The sequence below is a fragment of the Micromesistius poutassou genome (genome assembly GCF_964030765.1).
Source record: "Micromesistius poutassou genome assembly, chromosome: 18".
Classification (NCBI taxonomy): domain Eukaryota; kingdom Metazoa; phylum Chordata; class Actinopteri; order Gadiformes; family Gadidae; genus Micromesistius; species Micromesistius poutassou.
The window spans coordinates 4,695,400-4,711,681 of record NC_140288.1 but is presented as its reverse complement, the minus strand read 5'-3'; the positions used below and the strand labels follow the sequence as shown (position 1 = coordinate 4,711,681).

Genomic DNA, 16,282 nt, shown 5'->3' with positions numbered 1-16,282 from the left:
AATTTGGAATTTAACAACTCGTCTGAACCTGGAAGACAGGCAATTGCCAGTTGACAGATATCTGGTGTTTCCCTTGAAGGGATGGGGAGTGAGGATTTCCCTGGATGCTGTCAGCTGTCACTCCTCTCCTGCACTCAACAATCCTCCCAAATCTGGAGCCAGAGCACCACGGGAGCCGGGCTATTAAACGCTCAACCGGGGTTTGAACTGGCAACCCCAGGATTGAAAGACTAGCGCGCCCGCGGTTCCACCCTGAACCACGGGCGTCTCTTCTGATTCTCAACTGGAATGGATTGGATAATGGAAAATGAGAGTACATGAGTGTGTCATAGCCAGTTCATCCCCATTGAAGAGCTCTAGCTGATGGTGAAAATAGACATCGTACAAACGCACAAGGCCACGGGGGGTTTGTCGTTACCTTGCGCAGGCCGGGGACGGCGACCTCGCCGGCGGCGGCGTTGATGTCCCGATCCAGGGTCAGCCACTGGCCGTTTTCACCGCGAGACTGCAGCACCAGGGCTGTGATTGGTGGACGGTTGCCCGGGGGCGGGGCCCAACGCAGGAGGACCCCCGCGGAGGTGAGGTTGGCGGACAGGGCCCCCGGGGGGCTCAGCGCGGCCCTCCTGGGGATCGGAGCATCTGAGGAGACGGAGGGAAAAGTTTCAGTCCGATACTTCCTGAAACGTAGGAAAAGGGAACTAGGAAAAAAGGAGTCTTTGTGGGACTGGGGACGCACTCTGAGTGAGTCAAAAGAGAGGATCTTCCTTGTTACTCGCTTTTCTCAGGGTTCTCTGTGACGTCATAGCAGCTTGATGAGAGTCTAGACGGCATTGATTAGAGCATGGCCAATAGAAGAGCACCTAGACGACATGTCGCCGACCCGGGCTTCAACATACACCCAGAAGATACCGAGACTTTATAGAGAACCACGGGCGGAGGGGCTCAAGGCCAGCCGGTCACAGAGTCTCAGTTCTAGATCCTAGATGCTCCATACATTAGATCTGATTTTGGAAAATTGTCTTTTTTGCCCCCTATAGATGGAATGCTAAGAAGCTCTTAAATGAAACGTTTTTGTGTCAGTACATGAATTCAAGAGTTTACTAAATGAGATGGAAGTAGCTCCGTGCTCTTGTTTTAAAGTCTCATAACTGTATTAATTAACTGTATTAATAACTGTATAGTTATTTATTCATTTTCTTTTTACCTCTGATTTCTTTTAATGTAATTACTGGCGTTATGGGTCTTCTACAGCCTGTATTTCTGTCCTCTCATCAGGGCATTGCTGTAAAAGAGCCTTGTGCTCAGCCAATGTTTCCCTGAATATATGAATGAATTGCATTGAATTGAGATCGTCACTTGTGAAAAGAGCAAGGTGCGTCTGTCTGGAGAGAAACCCGGGCGGCTCCACGATTTACAAAGTCCCAGCGGCTGGCCCGGTGGATCGATGAGGCCGGCCGGTGAATCCAAACGCACGCTGCCAACTCCCCCGGCCCGACCTGACAGAGGGAGGATCGGGCGACGGCCACAAAGCCACATCGATTTATGAATTCAAAAAAAAATAAATAAAAAAACATAATCCACGATCGATGGCTCGGCGCTGGAAGTTGTGAGAACCGGAGCTGTGAGAACCGCGCGCCGCGAGTGTGAACAGACCGCTGCCGCCGCTGTGACACGGGCGCGGGCTCAGAGGAGGGGCTGCCAACAGTTTCAGCGGTGCGGGCCGAGCGTGATGAGGTTCTGGGTTTGAAGCCCGATGGCCACAGGGGTCCTAGCTGGAGGCATTCCTGAGCAAGAGGCCCCCCCCGACCTGCAGCTTAGCGAGCCAGCGAGCCCACGGTTTCAGATGGAGTCTGACGTCACTAGAGAACTCCGCCTGGGTTCACAGCAGAGTGGTGCATTCACACAGTGTCTCGGGGAAATGACAAAAACATAGGATTTCACCCCTTTTTTCCCTAAATTGGGGACTTATTTCATTAACAGTGATAAAATGGGATATATTTCTATGTTTAGGATCATATAACAACAAATGACCATGTTTAAAGGTGCCGTGACGTGCCACCAGGTGTGAGTGCGATTAGCCGTTACACGCCGTTTTGGAAATCAGCCCCTTATGACATCACAAGGGGGTGTGTCCACCTAGATGTGCGCTGTGATAGATCAGTCTACCAGCCTACCCGGTGGACTGTAGCAAACGTTGCCCGTCTATCCGTCACACATCTGGGTGGACACGCCCACCTGTGATGTCATAAGGGGCAGATTTCCAAAACGGCTTGTAACGGCTAATCTTAAAAAAAATAATAAAAAAAAATCTGGGTTTAATGGCTTTGTGACACAATGACATGTGTCGGTATTCAGTGTGAGCCACTTTGGTTATTAGGATCCATGACTAAACAGGGAGAACATACACTGTATACTGATTCACTTTAACGTTGCTTTTGATTAAAGAGTACAAAGGGTTGGGTGTCCTGCTCAGGGACACCTCCGCACTTAACGAGGAGGCGCCGGCGGCGATCGAACCAGCAACCATCCGGTCCGTCCAAAAGAGTACAGGCGACTAACCCCCACCTCCCACCTGAACCTGTGTCTCCCGACACAAATCAACGGTACGTAGAGATAAATGGTAAACGGTCCGCATTTATAAAGCGCTTTTATCCAAAGCACTTTTATCCAAAGCACTTTACAGTGTTGACTGCAGCCCCTGAATTGGGACACAGCCCACAGTCACCTAAGGTTGTCGTGAAGGACTAGTCTTTAATGTAAGAGATGTTTTCTTTAAAACAAAGGCCTCTTTGAAGCAGAGAGGGTTTTGTTATGAAGAGGGATTTTTTATACACATATCAAATGGTCCTCATTTATAAAGCGCTTTTATCCAAAGCGCTTCACAGTGTTGACTGACCTTCACCCCGTTCATGCACACATTCACACACCGACGGCGGAGTCGACCACGCAGGGCGACAGCCAGCTCGTCAGGAGCGGTCAGGGTGAGGGCGTCTACGCCCAGGGACACCACGGCACTCTAGCTAGGAGGAGGAGCCGGGGATCGAACCAGCAACCTTGCGGTGACCAGCTCAACCCGCTCTTAGGGTCAGGGTTAGGGGGTCAGGATATGAACCGTAAGGGGGTAGGTAAGAGGGGCCACACCCACCCAGGGTGCGCACGGTGACCAGCTCGCTGAAGGGCCCCACGCCGGCCGCGTTCTGGGCCAGCACGCTGAACTGGTAGCGCGTGGCGGGGGCCAGGCCGGTCACCTGGTGGCGGGGCCCCGAGGCGGACGGCACCGACACGTTGAACCAACCCTGGTGCTGCCGCCTCTTCCGCTGGTCGTCTGAGCTGTTGTCGCGGCGACGGTCACCGCTGAGGGGGGAGACCTGTTTGAACCTGCAGAGAGAGAGAGAGAGAGAGAGAGAGAGAGAGAGAGAGAGACACAGAGAGACATAAGGAGTGAGTGAGTGAGTAAGCGAAAAGGAGGAGAAGGGCGAGGGAGAGAAATTATACAGAAGGGGGAGGGGGAGATACAAGGTAAGGTAGATGTAAGGGAGATAAAGGGAGATAGGAGTAAATATAGAGATGGGGAGCGTGACTGAAAGGGATAGAGAGAGGGAGATAGGAAAATACAGAGAGAGGGAGAGAGAGTGAGTGAGGGAGGGAGGTGAGCAGATTTGAGAGAGAAAGGCTATAGAGAGAGAGAGAGTAAAAGGGCGAGGGAGGTATTCTAGGCTTATGAAAGATGGCATTGAAGATTGTTCATGAAACATTCACACGCACACACACACACACACACTTTGTTCTGCTGAAAGAAGAAGCAAAGCATTATGGTCCAAGACCCAGAGGACTTTAAATAAATTGTAGTAATTGTCGAATTTCTTTCTAACTGAAACTTCCATCAAAAGTGTTCTGCCCTGGAGCCTGGATCAACAAATTAAAAACCTTTTATTCTTAACATGGATTCACCCAATGCCTCTGCTTCAGAGAGGAGCCCAGAGATAATAGAGGTGAACTGTGACCAGGAGAGGCGCTGGGGGACTGTTAGCTGTGTGAACAGGTTGTGGGAGTACGCCTAGCCTAGAGCATCCATTGGTTGATGCACTTATGACTACTAATATATGATATGTATTAATGGCATCATTATTATAATATATATATATATATATATATATATATATATAAAATTGGTAATCAAGGTTATAGATTTCTCCTAAAAGTATCTTGGTAACAATTACTACGATTTCAGGGGAGAAATTTGTTTTGTTTTTTGTTGACTTGGATGTTATTGATGGTATTATATTTTGATTACTTCAATCAGCAGTTTTATAACTCAGTGGGCTTGTTCAAAGGTGGCGTTTTAGAGTACATCACAATATACCTTCAAAAACACATACACATACTCCTCAACGTTACTGTGCTCCACCAGCCTATCTCCACGGTTACCGTACCCCACCAGCCTATCTCCACCGTTACCGTGCCCCACCAGCCTATCTCCATCTCTACTGTACCCAGCAACCCGTCCACCAGACCATAATTGATTTCTCAGAAGAGCATCACAAACACAAACGCCAGTAAGGTCGATGGTTGCTATGGTTACAGCTCATGTATTTGTGTGCGTGTCATGTTTTATATATATATGTGTGTGCGTGTGTGCGTGCGTGCGTGCGTGCGTGCGTGCGTGCGTGCGCTCACCACACTGAGAAGACCTGCGCTGATCCCCCGTCATAGCCGGGCTCCCAGGAGACGTCAGCCACCCAGGGCCCCGGGGCCACGGACAGGGAGGTGGCGGAGTGGGGCGTGGTCCCTGCCGGGCCGCGATCAACACACTCCATTATTTACTGATCAGCCATCGTTAGTCGTTGACGCCATCATCACTAACTGACTTGCAGGGGGTACTTGGTATATAAATGAGTCACTAGGGACTTATGTAGTGACTCAGGTACGGGGTTAGGAGCTTAGTGCTCTAGGACGGCTACGGGTTAGGCCGTGGGAAGAGAGGGAATCGAACCCGGAACCTGTGGCCGAGATGTCAAATGGGATTCCTACCGAGAATGTATGCATGCGGTCACAGTATTGCAGGACACTCTGGATAAACGCATTCACAGTATAGCTTTCACTTTTGCTCACCATTGTCTGTTTGACTCCCAGCCCTGTCATCGTATCCAAATTCCCTCTCTGATTCCTTAAATACACTAAATTAATCACGGAAGGCTCTTAGCGTCTGCTAAACCATTACTCTCGATATATCATCATTATCATTACATTCATATATAATAAACTCTGTGGTGGTGGCACTGAAGACACCAGCTAGATTTGGAAAGTATCCAACCAAAGGAAATCCATCCAAAGACGACCCCAGCAAAACGGAGGACAACCCCACTAGCTTTAACCACAGGTCCTCCAGGACCTTGTGTCAGACTCAGACTGAGATAGACACAACAGGTAGGCCTCGACACAATGAGGCCATGTCCACACGGCTACGAAAAACGCGGAAGTCTTGCACATTTGAGTTTTTGGTGCCTGCAAACACACCCTTTTGAAACCAGGCCACAGGGTGAAAAAGAGAAAAAACTCCACCCCTGCGTTTTTGTTTTAGGATTCACGAGAACCACAGCTACGTAAACGATGATGTCATCGCCCCGCCCCACCCCCTCGACCCTCAGACTGTATGTTTGCATACAGCGCGCAGGCTTCATGACGCGTGCTCCGCATCGTCTCCTTCTTTTTTCGGTGGAGAAACAGTGCCACATATGGGCCTGGAATATGTACTACAGCGTTTCTACAGCTAGATGCGTCTTTGCAACGATTCCATCATTACGGCAAAATTCTTGCCACGCTGCCAAGGGAAACTCGGGGGGGGAAAGATTGTTTTCGTAGGCGTGGACATGGCCTGAGAGACACATTCAACCCCATCCACCCCCTCCCCCACCCAGACCGCCCAGCGGGGCCCCCCCCCTCTCACCCAGCACCAGCACCAGGGTGGAGGCAGAGACGGATGCCACCCTGTTGGACACGCTGCACTCCCAGGCCCCCTGGTGGCCCTTGGCGAGGGGCTGCAGCAGCAGGGAGCCGTTCCCGGTCACCTGGAAGCTGGGGGCCCCGGGGCCCTCAATCACCTGGTGTTGAGGAAGAGACGGGGCAGGGGTCAGAGGTCATGGGGTTAAGCTGGCTGATAACTAGTTACACCACAGGGAGCGCAGTAGAAGAATCAATGTTCTATTTGTGTAGGAGCGTGTGCATGTGTGTCGGGGGAAGGGGGGGTGGGGGGGGGGTGTTGAGACGGATCAATGAATCATGTCAGTGTATGTACTCAGGGAATAAGGATTGTGTGTGTGTGTGTTGAGGGAGATTAGTGAATGTACGCAAGTCAATTTGTGTGTGTGTGTGTGTGTATGGAAATAGTCTGTTTGTCTAAGTGTGACATGAATAACATAATATGCATGCACATGCACCTGTCAATTTACATGCCGGGGTCTATGCACATGCAGGTGTCAACGCACATCCATTAAAGATTAGGTCATCCTCCCAAAGACAACCATAAACAACCATGGTTCTCACACGCACGCACGCACGCACACACACACACACACAGATCCACCCCCAACACACACATACACATCCAGCCACAACACACACACACACACACACACACAGCTCTGTCTCTCACACACACACACACACACACACACACACACACACAGCTGTCTCTCTCTCACACACACACACACACACACACACACACACACACACACACACACACACACACACACACACACACACACACACACACACACACACACACACACACACACACACACTAACACAGCCCCCCCCCACCAGGAGGCGGGACCCTCACCTTCCTCCAGGTAACCCTGGTGTCCGGCCCCCCCTCTCCCTGGCAGGGGATGAGCAGCGCTCGGCCCACCTCCTGCTGGTACTGCTGCTGGGGGGCGGAGCGGAGCGCCGGGGGGCCCTGGGGGGAGCAGAGGACACGCTCACAACAACCCAATGATAACAGCATTTAGTTTAGCCTCTACAAGACCCCCAAGACGCTCTGTGTGTGTGTGTGTGTGTGTGTGTGTGCTTGACTGTCTTTGTGTGTGTGTGTGTGTGTGTGTGTGTGTGTGTGTGTGTGTGTTTGACTGTCTTTGTGTGTGTGTGCTTGACTGTCTTTGTGTGTGTGTGTGTGTGTGTGTATGTGTGCTTGACTGTCTTTGTGTGTGTGTGTGTTTGATTGTCTTTGTGTGTGTGTGTGTGTGTGTGTGTGTGTGTGTGTGTGTGTGTGTGTATCTCGGGGGGATATCTTCCCTCATCCACTACCCCCCCCCCCCCGCCCCCCTGGTGATGCACGGCAGCCTGTGTGACCCAGAACTCCTGGTACACACTGGCTACCCCCCAGGGGAGGAGAGGAGTGGAACTGACTGAGCCGGCGATGATTAGTGGTGACAGCGGGGTTGTGGTGCGATCACGTTGTACGGTACGCCCGCACGGGTCCTAAGGTGTACATCTCCCGGCTTTCTTGCGGTATTTCACAGAGCCCCGCCCCCTTTTGGTCGTAGTGTAAACCTTCCCACTCGTAGTTCTGAGAGTAGAGCGAGTTCCGCGAGGCCGACCGCACGACCCAGCAACGAAAACGGTTGCGCCCGTAAAGAGATTTATTTTCTTTGTATTTGTACCACGTTGGTCATTTTAATGTTGATTTTAAATGCTCTTACTCACATTACATTGCTACTTTATTCCGCTCACCAGTGTATGCATTGCACGGTCTCGCTGTGTGTGCAATACAAAGCAAAGTTTTGTTGTTTGTTTTCGAGCTGGTTTGCCAAAGAGGCTTATGTAACTAACAAAAACAATGACCAATGGCAAAAATGCTATATAAGTGCAGCAAGCCAGGAGATTACCTGTGTACCATACAAATGGATAGCATCATTAGCACTCCTATTCCTGGGGTCTTCAGTGACCATGGGGAGCCAGGGCCCTGGGTGTTACGTCTCCTTCTAGAGCCTGATTACTGCTGGCGCTACCCCTGCCTGGGCACAAGATTACCCTAATGATGGCGGAATTAGCTGCACAATTAATTCCTCCACCGGGGCCCTGGTGCGATAAGTCGTAGGTTCACTTTTGTTCCCGCCAAAGGGCTCACACATGGCAGCTAAAGGTCGCCACAAATGTCAGTTTTTTCTGTGTGGAGGTTTTAATTCACTATGACAGACGCATTTGCCAGTCGATTACCGAGGACTTTTAATGTGCTGGAGTGAATACACTTTAAGGTATAAATTATCGCTGTTTACTGGCACCAGTGAATTCTATAGGCTGTTGCCCAGTCCTGGGGATGTTATGTGAGTCATTCTGCCACACAGTATGTCCGTTTCAAACCCTTTTAGTCTAGTTTTTTTTTGTTTAGTTTAAGTTTTTTTTTCTGACAAATCATTCTCTTTAAACATGTGATGTCATCTTTTAACTTTTCTGCTGGAATCTCTTACTTGTGCATTTATCTTTTTTAATTTATTGTGTCATTTATTGTATATATTTTTGATTTATTGTGTTATGTTTTTCAGTGTAATATATGTATTATCTATTATCTATGATATCTTGTAATATTAGTATTTGCTTATCCTCTATTTTATTTGTATGTACTGCTGCTCTTTGTCCTGCTTCTGTTTTATTTGATCACCTATCGACTTGTGTTGTTGTACTTTAAGTGATCACCTGTACTGTTATAGACCAGCCCCATGGGTTCCTGCCTAGCAATACTGGCTACCCTTCAAGCAGTGTTGTGCATGAACTAGTTCAAAAGAACTAGTTCATTCAGTTGAACTTTGAACTGAACATAACATATATTTAACTAAAGAACTTGAACTTGAACTAGTTCAGAGTTGTGATGAATGAAACAGGTGTACAAATAATATCCAACAAACAATAATCTTGTAGTGGTGGGCAGCAGGTAATGGAGAGGATTAATTTTAAAAGATAAGCACAGAAAACTCACTCCAACTGTTTTTCTTCGGTTTCTAAAAAACTGTTAATGAACTGAACATGAACTAGGTCAAAACTGAATTGGTGAACTATGAACATGAATTTATTCATTTTCTTTTGTATGAACTGAACCTTGAACTAGTTCATGTGAAGTGAGAACTTGCACAACACTGCCTTCAAGCTAAGCATGGGAGAACAGTCGGTGCTGGTAGAGGCATTGGAGGGCCAGCAGGGGGGGCTCATCCCTCTGGCCTGTGTAAGATCCCCATGGCCCCAGGACTCTGTCCTGTCGAACATCACCGTCTTTGGGATGAGACGTTACACCGAGGTCCTAACTTCCTGTGGTCACCTAAGATCCCATGTTACTCACCGCAAGAGCAGGTGTGTACCCCCCCGGTGTCCTGGCCCGATTCCCTAACAGCCTCTTGTACCAACATGGCCCCCTAATCGTCACGCGGTCTCTCATTGGATAGGTTCATTCTTCCAGTGGTTGGTGGAGGGTGAGGTGGGTCATACACATACTCACTGTGTAAAGCACTTTGGGAACCTCGAAAAGCGCTGCTAAAATGCATCGATTATAATATCGTTCAGCCTCATAGCATAATTACCTAGGTCAAATTTTTCGCCGATTTGTGATATCTAACCTAACGTTACTCTCCTAACGCCGCTGATTCACTGCGCCTCATTGGCTATATCCTAAAGCCAATCAGAGTGCTTTCTACAATCCATAACCACTATCTGCTGAAGTCATCTATTCCACTTCACTTTCACTCATTTTTGACGCTAGATGCAAGATTGACCCTAAAATATGACTTGGGCAGTTATGCCATGAGGCTATAGCATCCCCGCCCCCCGTGAGTTCACACCTGCAGGAGCACCCGCGTGGCCCCAGAAGAGCCCATGGACCCGTAGCTGTTGGTGGGTGTGCACCGGTACACGCCCGCGGAGTCCTCGTTGACCGTCGCCATGGACAACGAGCCCTCTGAGGTCACGGTCCACCCCGGGTACTATGGAAGGATGCACAAATAAAACCGGATGGTTATTAAATGAGTGATAGTGTTCACAATAAGGCGTTCCACGAGTTCTGATTCTTCTGATCTGTGATGGAAATGTTTTTAACAGGCTCAGAACACAGGAAAGAGAGAGAGGAAAAATACTGGAAGAAAGAGAGAAAGAAGGAGAGAAAGAAAGAGAGAAAGAGTGAAGAAAGAGAGAAAGAAGTAATATAATTTAAGATGGAAAGAAAGAGAGAAATAAAATAATGTAAATGAAGGTAGGAAGACAGCGAAAGAAAATGTATTTAAATTAAGACAAGAGAAAGAAAGAGAATTGAAAGGAACTGTCACTGTTTCTCCAACCCCGTCTAATCATGTGATGGTATTATTTTAGTTTCACAGACTGAAAGTGCGATATGATAATATAATAATGCAGGAAGGAGTCTCTCTGACATAAGCCGCCCCCTCCAGAACTGGAGAGTTGTTGTTGTTTTGTTGTTTCTACATTCTGCTGCTGCTCTGTTGTTCCTGGTGAGTCACCCTGACTGGTGTACATACACGCACGCACACACACAAAAAACTCACACACACACACAAAAACACCTGGGGTTAGCACTACAGTTGAACTACACCCACTTGTGGTCGACACTACAGGTGAATTACACACACACACACACACACACAAAGTCCACACACACACACACACACACACACACACACACACACGTGGTCGACATACAGGTGGTTCACCTGTGACAGCTGTCCATCATGAACACTGCCATTCAGTCTTTACAGGGATGAATGGTTGATTAATGGGTTGATTGAGCGTCCTGTGGACGTACTCATGATCGTAAAGAAACCTTTACAGTCCCTTAGTCTCAGAACATTGGTTTGTCTCCCAAACAGCTACTGGAAACGTACCTGCGCTGGCCGAGTTAGTGTTTTCTGTTAGCCAGTGACACACTTACAGTCAAGGTTCTCCAGCTGGGAGAATGGGGCCTGAACACAATAAAGTTTGATTGCACAGTAACCTGAAATAGAAGATTGCTTGGTTTGACTAAGAAACAGAAGACACACACACACACACAGACACACACTCCACTGTATCTCCGTGAGTCATCGAGACCTCGACTCAGAGGCCGGTTGTTCAGTATGGGTCAATACAGATTTTTTGCTTTAACGCCGTTTTCTCTGCCACATACGTTGCCGCTTTCGCACAGATGGCTGATTATAGACACGCACACACACACACACACACACAGACACACACAGACAGCGGTGTGCGCTTGATGTCCACAGCTGCCGCGCAGGGCAGGGGTGTATGCGTGGGTGTGCGGGTGGTTAAGGTCGAGTGAGCAGCGAGCGTGAAACACGTGGGCTGCTGGAGCCGTTTACGTCACACGACGGAGACGAGATCGTGACTTTATTATGGTTCAACCCGCGCTGTTCTTTTTGCACAGCGCACACAAAGAACCTCCTGAACTTTGAAGCTCCAAACTTATGTGTGTGAACGCTCACTGGTATTTGTGAATGTGTGCGGCTTCTCGTTGTTTCTCAGCAGGATGTTCCATTCATTTGTGAAGACGCATGTGTGTGTGTCCCCCCCCCAGCCAACCCGTTTTTTTCCTCGCGATGTTAACCTAGTCCGATCTGAACCCGATCTGGTCCAAAGCGGTCCGTGTTTGGGCACTCACCAGGGTGACGTCCAGGGGAGTTCCGTCTTTGGTCCAGTCCACGTGGAGCAGCGGGGGATTGGCTAAGAAGGGACATGTGACCAGACCCCTCATCCCGGTGGGCAGGTACGTCTCCCTGGGCATCGGCAGCGCCTGAGCCGGATCTAATATAATATACATCAAATAAAAATGATAATATGTCATTTATTACAATTGCTTAAATCAATCCAAACTCCAAACTCATTGGATAGTGCACTTCCTAGTAGTAAGTTATTAGCTGCTCACTCATCGTACGTCTACATAAAAACCCCAACAGACGATGAGATTTAGAAACGATTGATTTAGCTCATGAAAAATACTTAATTCGATCAATACTTAATTCATTCATTATTCATATCGTCAACCTCTTAAAGTAATGGCCTAAGTCATATTTTCAAGTTGTTCAGAAAACAGAAAAAACTGAACCATATATAGAGCATATTATACTCTATATATGGTTCAGTTTTTTCTGTTATAATAGAGTATATTATATAATAGAGTATATTATACTCTATATATGGTTCCGTTTTTTCTGTTTTCTGAACAACTTGAAAATATGACTTAGGCCATTACTTTAAGAGGGTGACGATATATTATTTATCAATTATTTATCAATGGCAAACAATATTCCCAGCAAATACATGACAATACATGCACAACAACCAGAAACAAAAACCAGAATTCAAGAAAGACAACTTTTGGACACAACAACAAAGAAAAACCTCAGCATAGAGTGAGTGACTCACGCATCACGGTGAGGTCAGCTGATGCGGTGGGCGGGGCTAGCAGGCCATTGGTGGGCATACAGGTGTACTTCCCAGAATCCTCTGGGGTGAGCGTGGAGATGTGCAGAGATCCATCCACCATAATCTTCACGCGGGATTTGAGAGACCTTAAGAGGAAAACCACCACCACCACAGCGACAACGCATGAATATGTGTCATTAAGTCAGACCTTGAACCTCTGAGAGAATAAAACATTACATCGTTGTTATTATTATTATCACGCCGATTTTCAAGTTGTTGTTTAGAGCGGAGCCAAAGTGTTCCTGCAGCATTGCAGCGTAGGAGTTGCATTCTATGACTTATTCACCAGTGAAAACCAGGATGTTATGGAGATTTTTTGTTTCAACAAGATTAGGCAGAGATGATGCACCCACACATTTTTTAGATATCGCTGCAGTTAAGTAAGAGTCGATGAAGCCCAAGCAAGACACACATAGACACCAGCACAGTAAAAAAAACTGCATGCACACACACACACACACACACACACACACACACACACACACATCACACACAGAATTCGCTTTGAAATAAAACTGATTAAAAATGATTATTATATTTCCATCACTTGAGCCGGTGAGATGGGGTTATTCACATGTGTGTGATATCATTATTTGATTTTAAACGTCAAAATGCTGTAACGATCTGATCTGACTATAGCATACTGTGGCTGTTTCTTTTCTCCTGCGTCTCGTGTTAGCATATCTTCTGACAACAACGTGAACCAGCATAAAGAGTATATTATATATGAGCTTTACTCCTACTGCTACTATATAAAGCACCTACCACTTTAATCACTTACAAAGCATACGCTATGCGACAGAAAAATTACAGCAAGGTATCAAATTGCCGTCTCATCCGACACCATAATCTCCAAGGATTATGTCTTGATTCGTCTGTGTGCGGTAAAAAGGCTTCATTAAAACACAGCCGGGCGCGGCTGACGGCTGGTTTAACTCACTCAATGTGATGGACGTTGTCCCGCCCTTTCGTCCACACAAAGGTCATGTTGGGGGGGTCGGCGATGGCCTTGCATGTGAGGTCTGCGTTCTGGGACATGTTGAGGGAGGCGCTCCTGGGTGGGACGACGATCACCGGGGGGCCTGGGAGAAAGATCCAGAACAAAAAAAGAGTTGAACTCCCTCTCGAAAGGTAAGGTGAAGTAAGTGAGTTAAGGCAAAGTGAGTAAGTTAAGGCAAAGCGAGCGTCAAACACAAACGCCATTCAGAGTGCTTTAGGGAGGCCAGAGAGGACAATTACTCAAAGACAATTGAAGGAATCATTTAAATGTCAAAAGTAATCATAGTAGAGTCAATTGTTATAACTTAAAAGGTAAAATGTCAAATAAAGTACAAGACGGAAAATAATTGGTCAGAGCAGTCAATGGTCGATTCATTCCAGGGTTTTCGTTTCCCATTGTCTGCTAAAATTATGCTTTACTGTTATATGCACTCGCTTCCTGATCTGCACCGAGTGTGATGTGTGTTTTCCGACACTACCACTCATTTCTTTCACTACCACCCTTTGTGTGACAAGCTGGTGGTATTCACATAATGGAAAGCATCTAATGTGACCCATATGCTGCACTAAGACAAAGCATCTTACAATACTCGAGGGCATACGATATATGCACGGGATGAAGCCGATATCTGATCCTTTTTAGTTATGCTACGACGAGATATGCACACACACACACACGCACACGCTCATATTCAATATTTACTGTGCCTGCTATGATGAGGTCATTTCCTGGCATTGTGCCAAGTTACGTTACAAGAGGAAAAAGAAAAAGCGATATAGCCCAGTAAAATACTACCTGGGCTGCTTCTTTACACCGTCGAGAGACAAACTGCCGAGAGACAAATCTCTCCCCTTTTGGTGAATCATCGTCATGGTCTTTTTACAGGGGGGCTAAACAGCGCAGCGTACAGGAATCTGTCGTGCGTCTAAGCGACCCCGAGAGAGAAATGGACTAACCCTATTGGCTAAATAAACACGCATCAGCCACACATAATCATCTGTAATCACGGATGACGGTTTATGAAATTAAACGCTGGATGGACGGGCGCGGATGACGGGTCGGGATTACTTTAGGCTTTTCAAAAGAGACGAGTTTTTGCACTGGCGGGCCGGCGGGCTGGTCTATTAATCCCTGTGTGGGGGGGGGGGGAGGGTAGGGAGCAGGCATCACTCCTCATAGCGAGGGTACGATTCAGGATACCTTCAGCCCTATGCTGCATGTCATTCTCTCTCTCGCTCTCTCTCTCTCTCTCTCTCTCTCTCTCTACATACTGCACATGCTCACTACTATGATTTTTCTCATGTAATACCGATTGAAGCGTAACACGGGTTTGATTCCCGGGTCATTCACTCTCCTCACCTACATATTATCTCTTCAGAGTCGTCCCATCCAGGTTAGCAGACAAGGGACCCTTCAGAACTACAAAAAAACTCAATAACAAGTGTTGTGTCCGGTCCAACCGGCTGAGCAGCTGTGTAAGGTGAAGTGGAGCACCTCAGCTGGCTGGGTGGCGTGAGTGGGAGGGGTGTTGTGAGTGTAGACACTCACAACAAAGGGAGAAGTACGGCCGGGCCAGCACTTTGTATTTGTAGAATATATCAGCTCTATTGTTGACATTACTGAAATCCGGTCAGCATTGACCACAGATATGTCCAGGTGACTTTAGGCTAAGAGCCAGGGGGAAATGTTAAACATTACGACACTTAATTCCTTAAGCAGGTGCTTAAGGTGCCAAAATACAGTGCTGAAGCGGATGATGTCCCAGCATCCAACCACACCACTGAGGATTGAAGCGCCACCCTGGAGTTCTCGCGAGAGCACAATTTGAATTTGCTCAGCGAGTCACTCTGGGAACGAGCGATATACTCACGCCCCTTCGAAGGACGCGTCCTTCGAAGGATGCAGCCCCTGAATTGGGACACAGCCCACAGTCACCTAAAGTTGTCGTGAAGGACTAGTCTTTAATGTAAGAGATGTTTTCTTTAAAACAAAGGCCTCTTTGAAGCAGAGAGGGTTTTGTTATGAAGAGGGATTTTTAATACACATATCAAATGGTCCTCATTTATAAAGCACTTTTATCCAAAGCGTTTCACAGTGTTGACTGACATTCACCCATTCATGCACACATTCACACACCGACGGCAGAGTCGACCACGCAGGGCGACAGCCAGCTTGTCAGGTGCAGTCAGGGTGAGGGCGTCTCGCTCAGGGACACCTCAACACTCAGCTTAGGAGGAGGAGCCGGGGATTGAACCAGCAACCTTGTGGTTACCAGCCGACCCGCTCTACCCCCTGAGCTGATGCCGCACTTCTTTCAGTACGTGGGTGCATTTGTGACATCACAAATAGAGGCCACCACGGTCCAATATATAAATTCAAATTGTGTGGCTATCTTACCTCATGGTGGAGGTGGGATGGGGAGGGGGCTGGGTTTTTTCAATTTGCATATTTAAATCTAAGCCAACACAGACACACACACACACACACTCGTACATGTGTTGAGTGTGTTCAAAGCTACTCACAATTCACATTCAGCATGATGTGCGTTTACACACTCAACTGCACACAAGCTCAACTCAATATGCACATATTGAAATTGATAAGAGATACATCCTCTCTCTCTCCGTCTCTCCCTCCCTCTCTCTCTCTCTCTCTCTCTGAGTTTGTCCCCAATGTCCTTGACCATAAGATTAAATGTTGCTGTATCCATCCACTTCTATATTTTGCGTATGTGAAATGAGGTACATTTCATTTATTTCCATCTCTCGATATTTCCTTTCCTCCCCTCCCATCTTCATGTAGGCGTTA

General features: G+C 47.5%; 1 protein-coding gene across 1 annotated transcript in view; it reads right to left on the bottom strand.

Annotated features, from left to right (window-relative positions):
* LOC311363306 (uncharacterized protein) overlaps nt 1–16,282 on the bottom strand; it is a 40,469-nt gene that overhangs the window by 5,449 nt on the left and 18,738 nt on the right. Inside the window, exons 7-15 of the mRNA XM_084483263.1 lie at nt 13,415–13,556; nt 12,415–12,560; nt 11,651–11,793; nt 9,828–9,968; nt 6,842–6,958; nt 5,948–6,101; nt 4,678–4,789; nt 3,146–3,378; nt 340–639 (exon numbers count right to left, since the gene is read on the bottom strand). Coding sequence (XP_084339389.1) covers nt 340–639; nt 3,146–3,378; nt 4,678–4,789; nt 5,948–6,101; nt 6,842–6,958; nt 9,828–9,968; nt 11,651–11,793; nt 12,415–12,560; nt 13,415–13,556 — 1,488 coding nt within the window. The remainder of the gene's footprint in view (nt 1–339; nt 640–3,145; nt 3,379–4,677; nt 4,790–5,947; nt 6,102–6,841; nt 6,959–9,827; nt 9,969–11,650; nt 11,794–12,414; nt 12,561–13,414; nt 13,557–16,282) is intronic.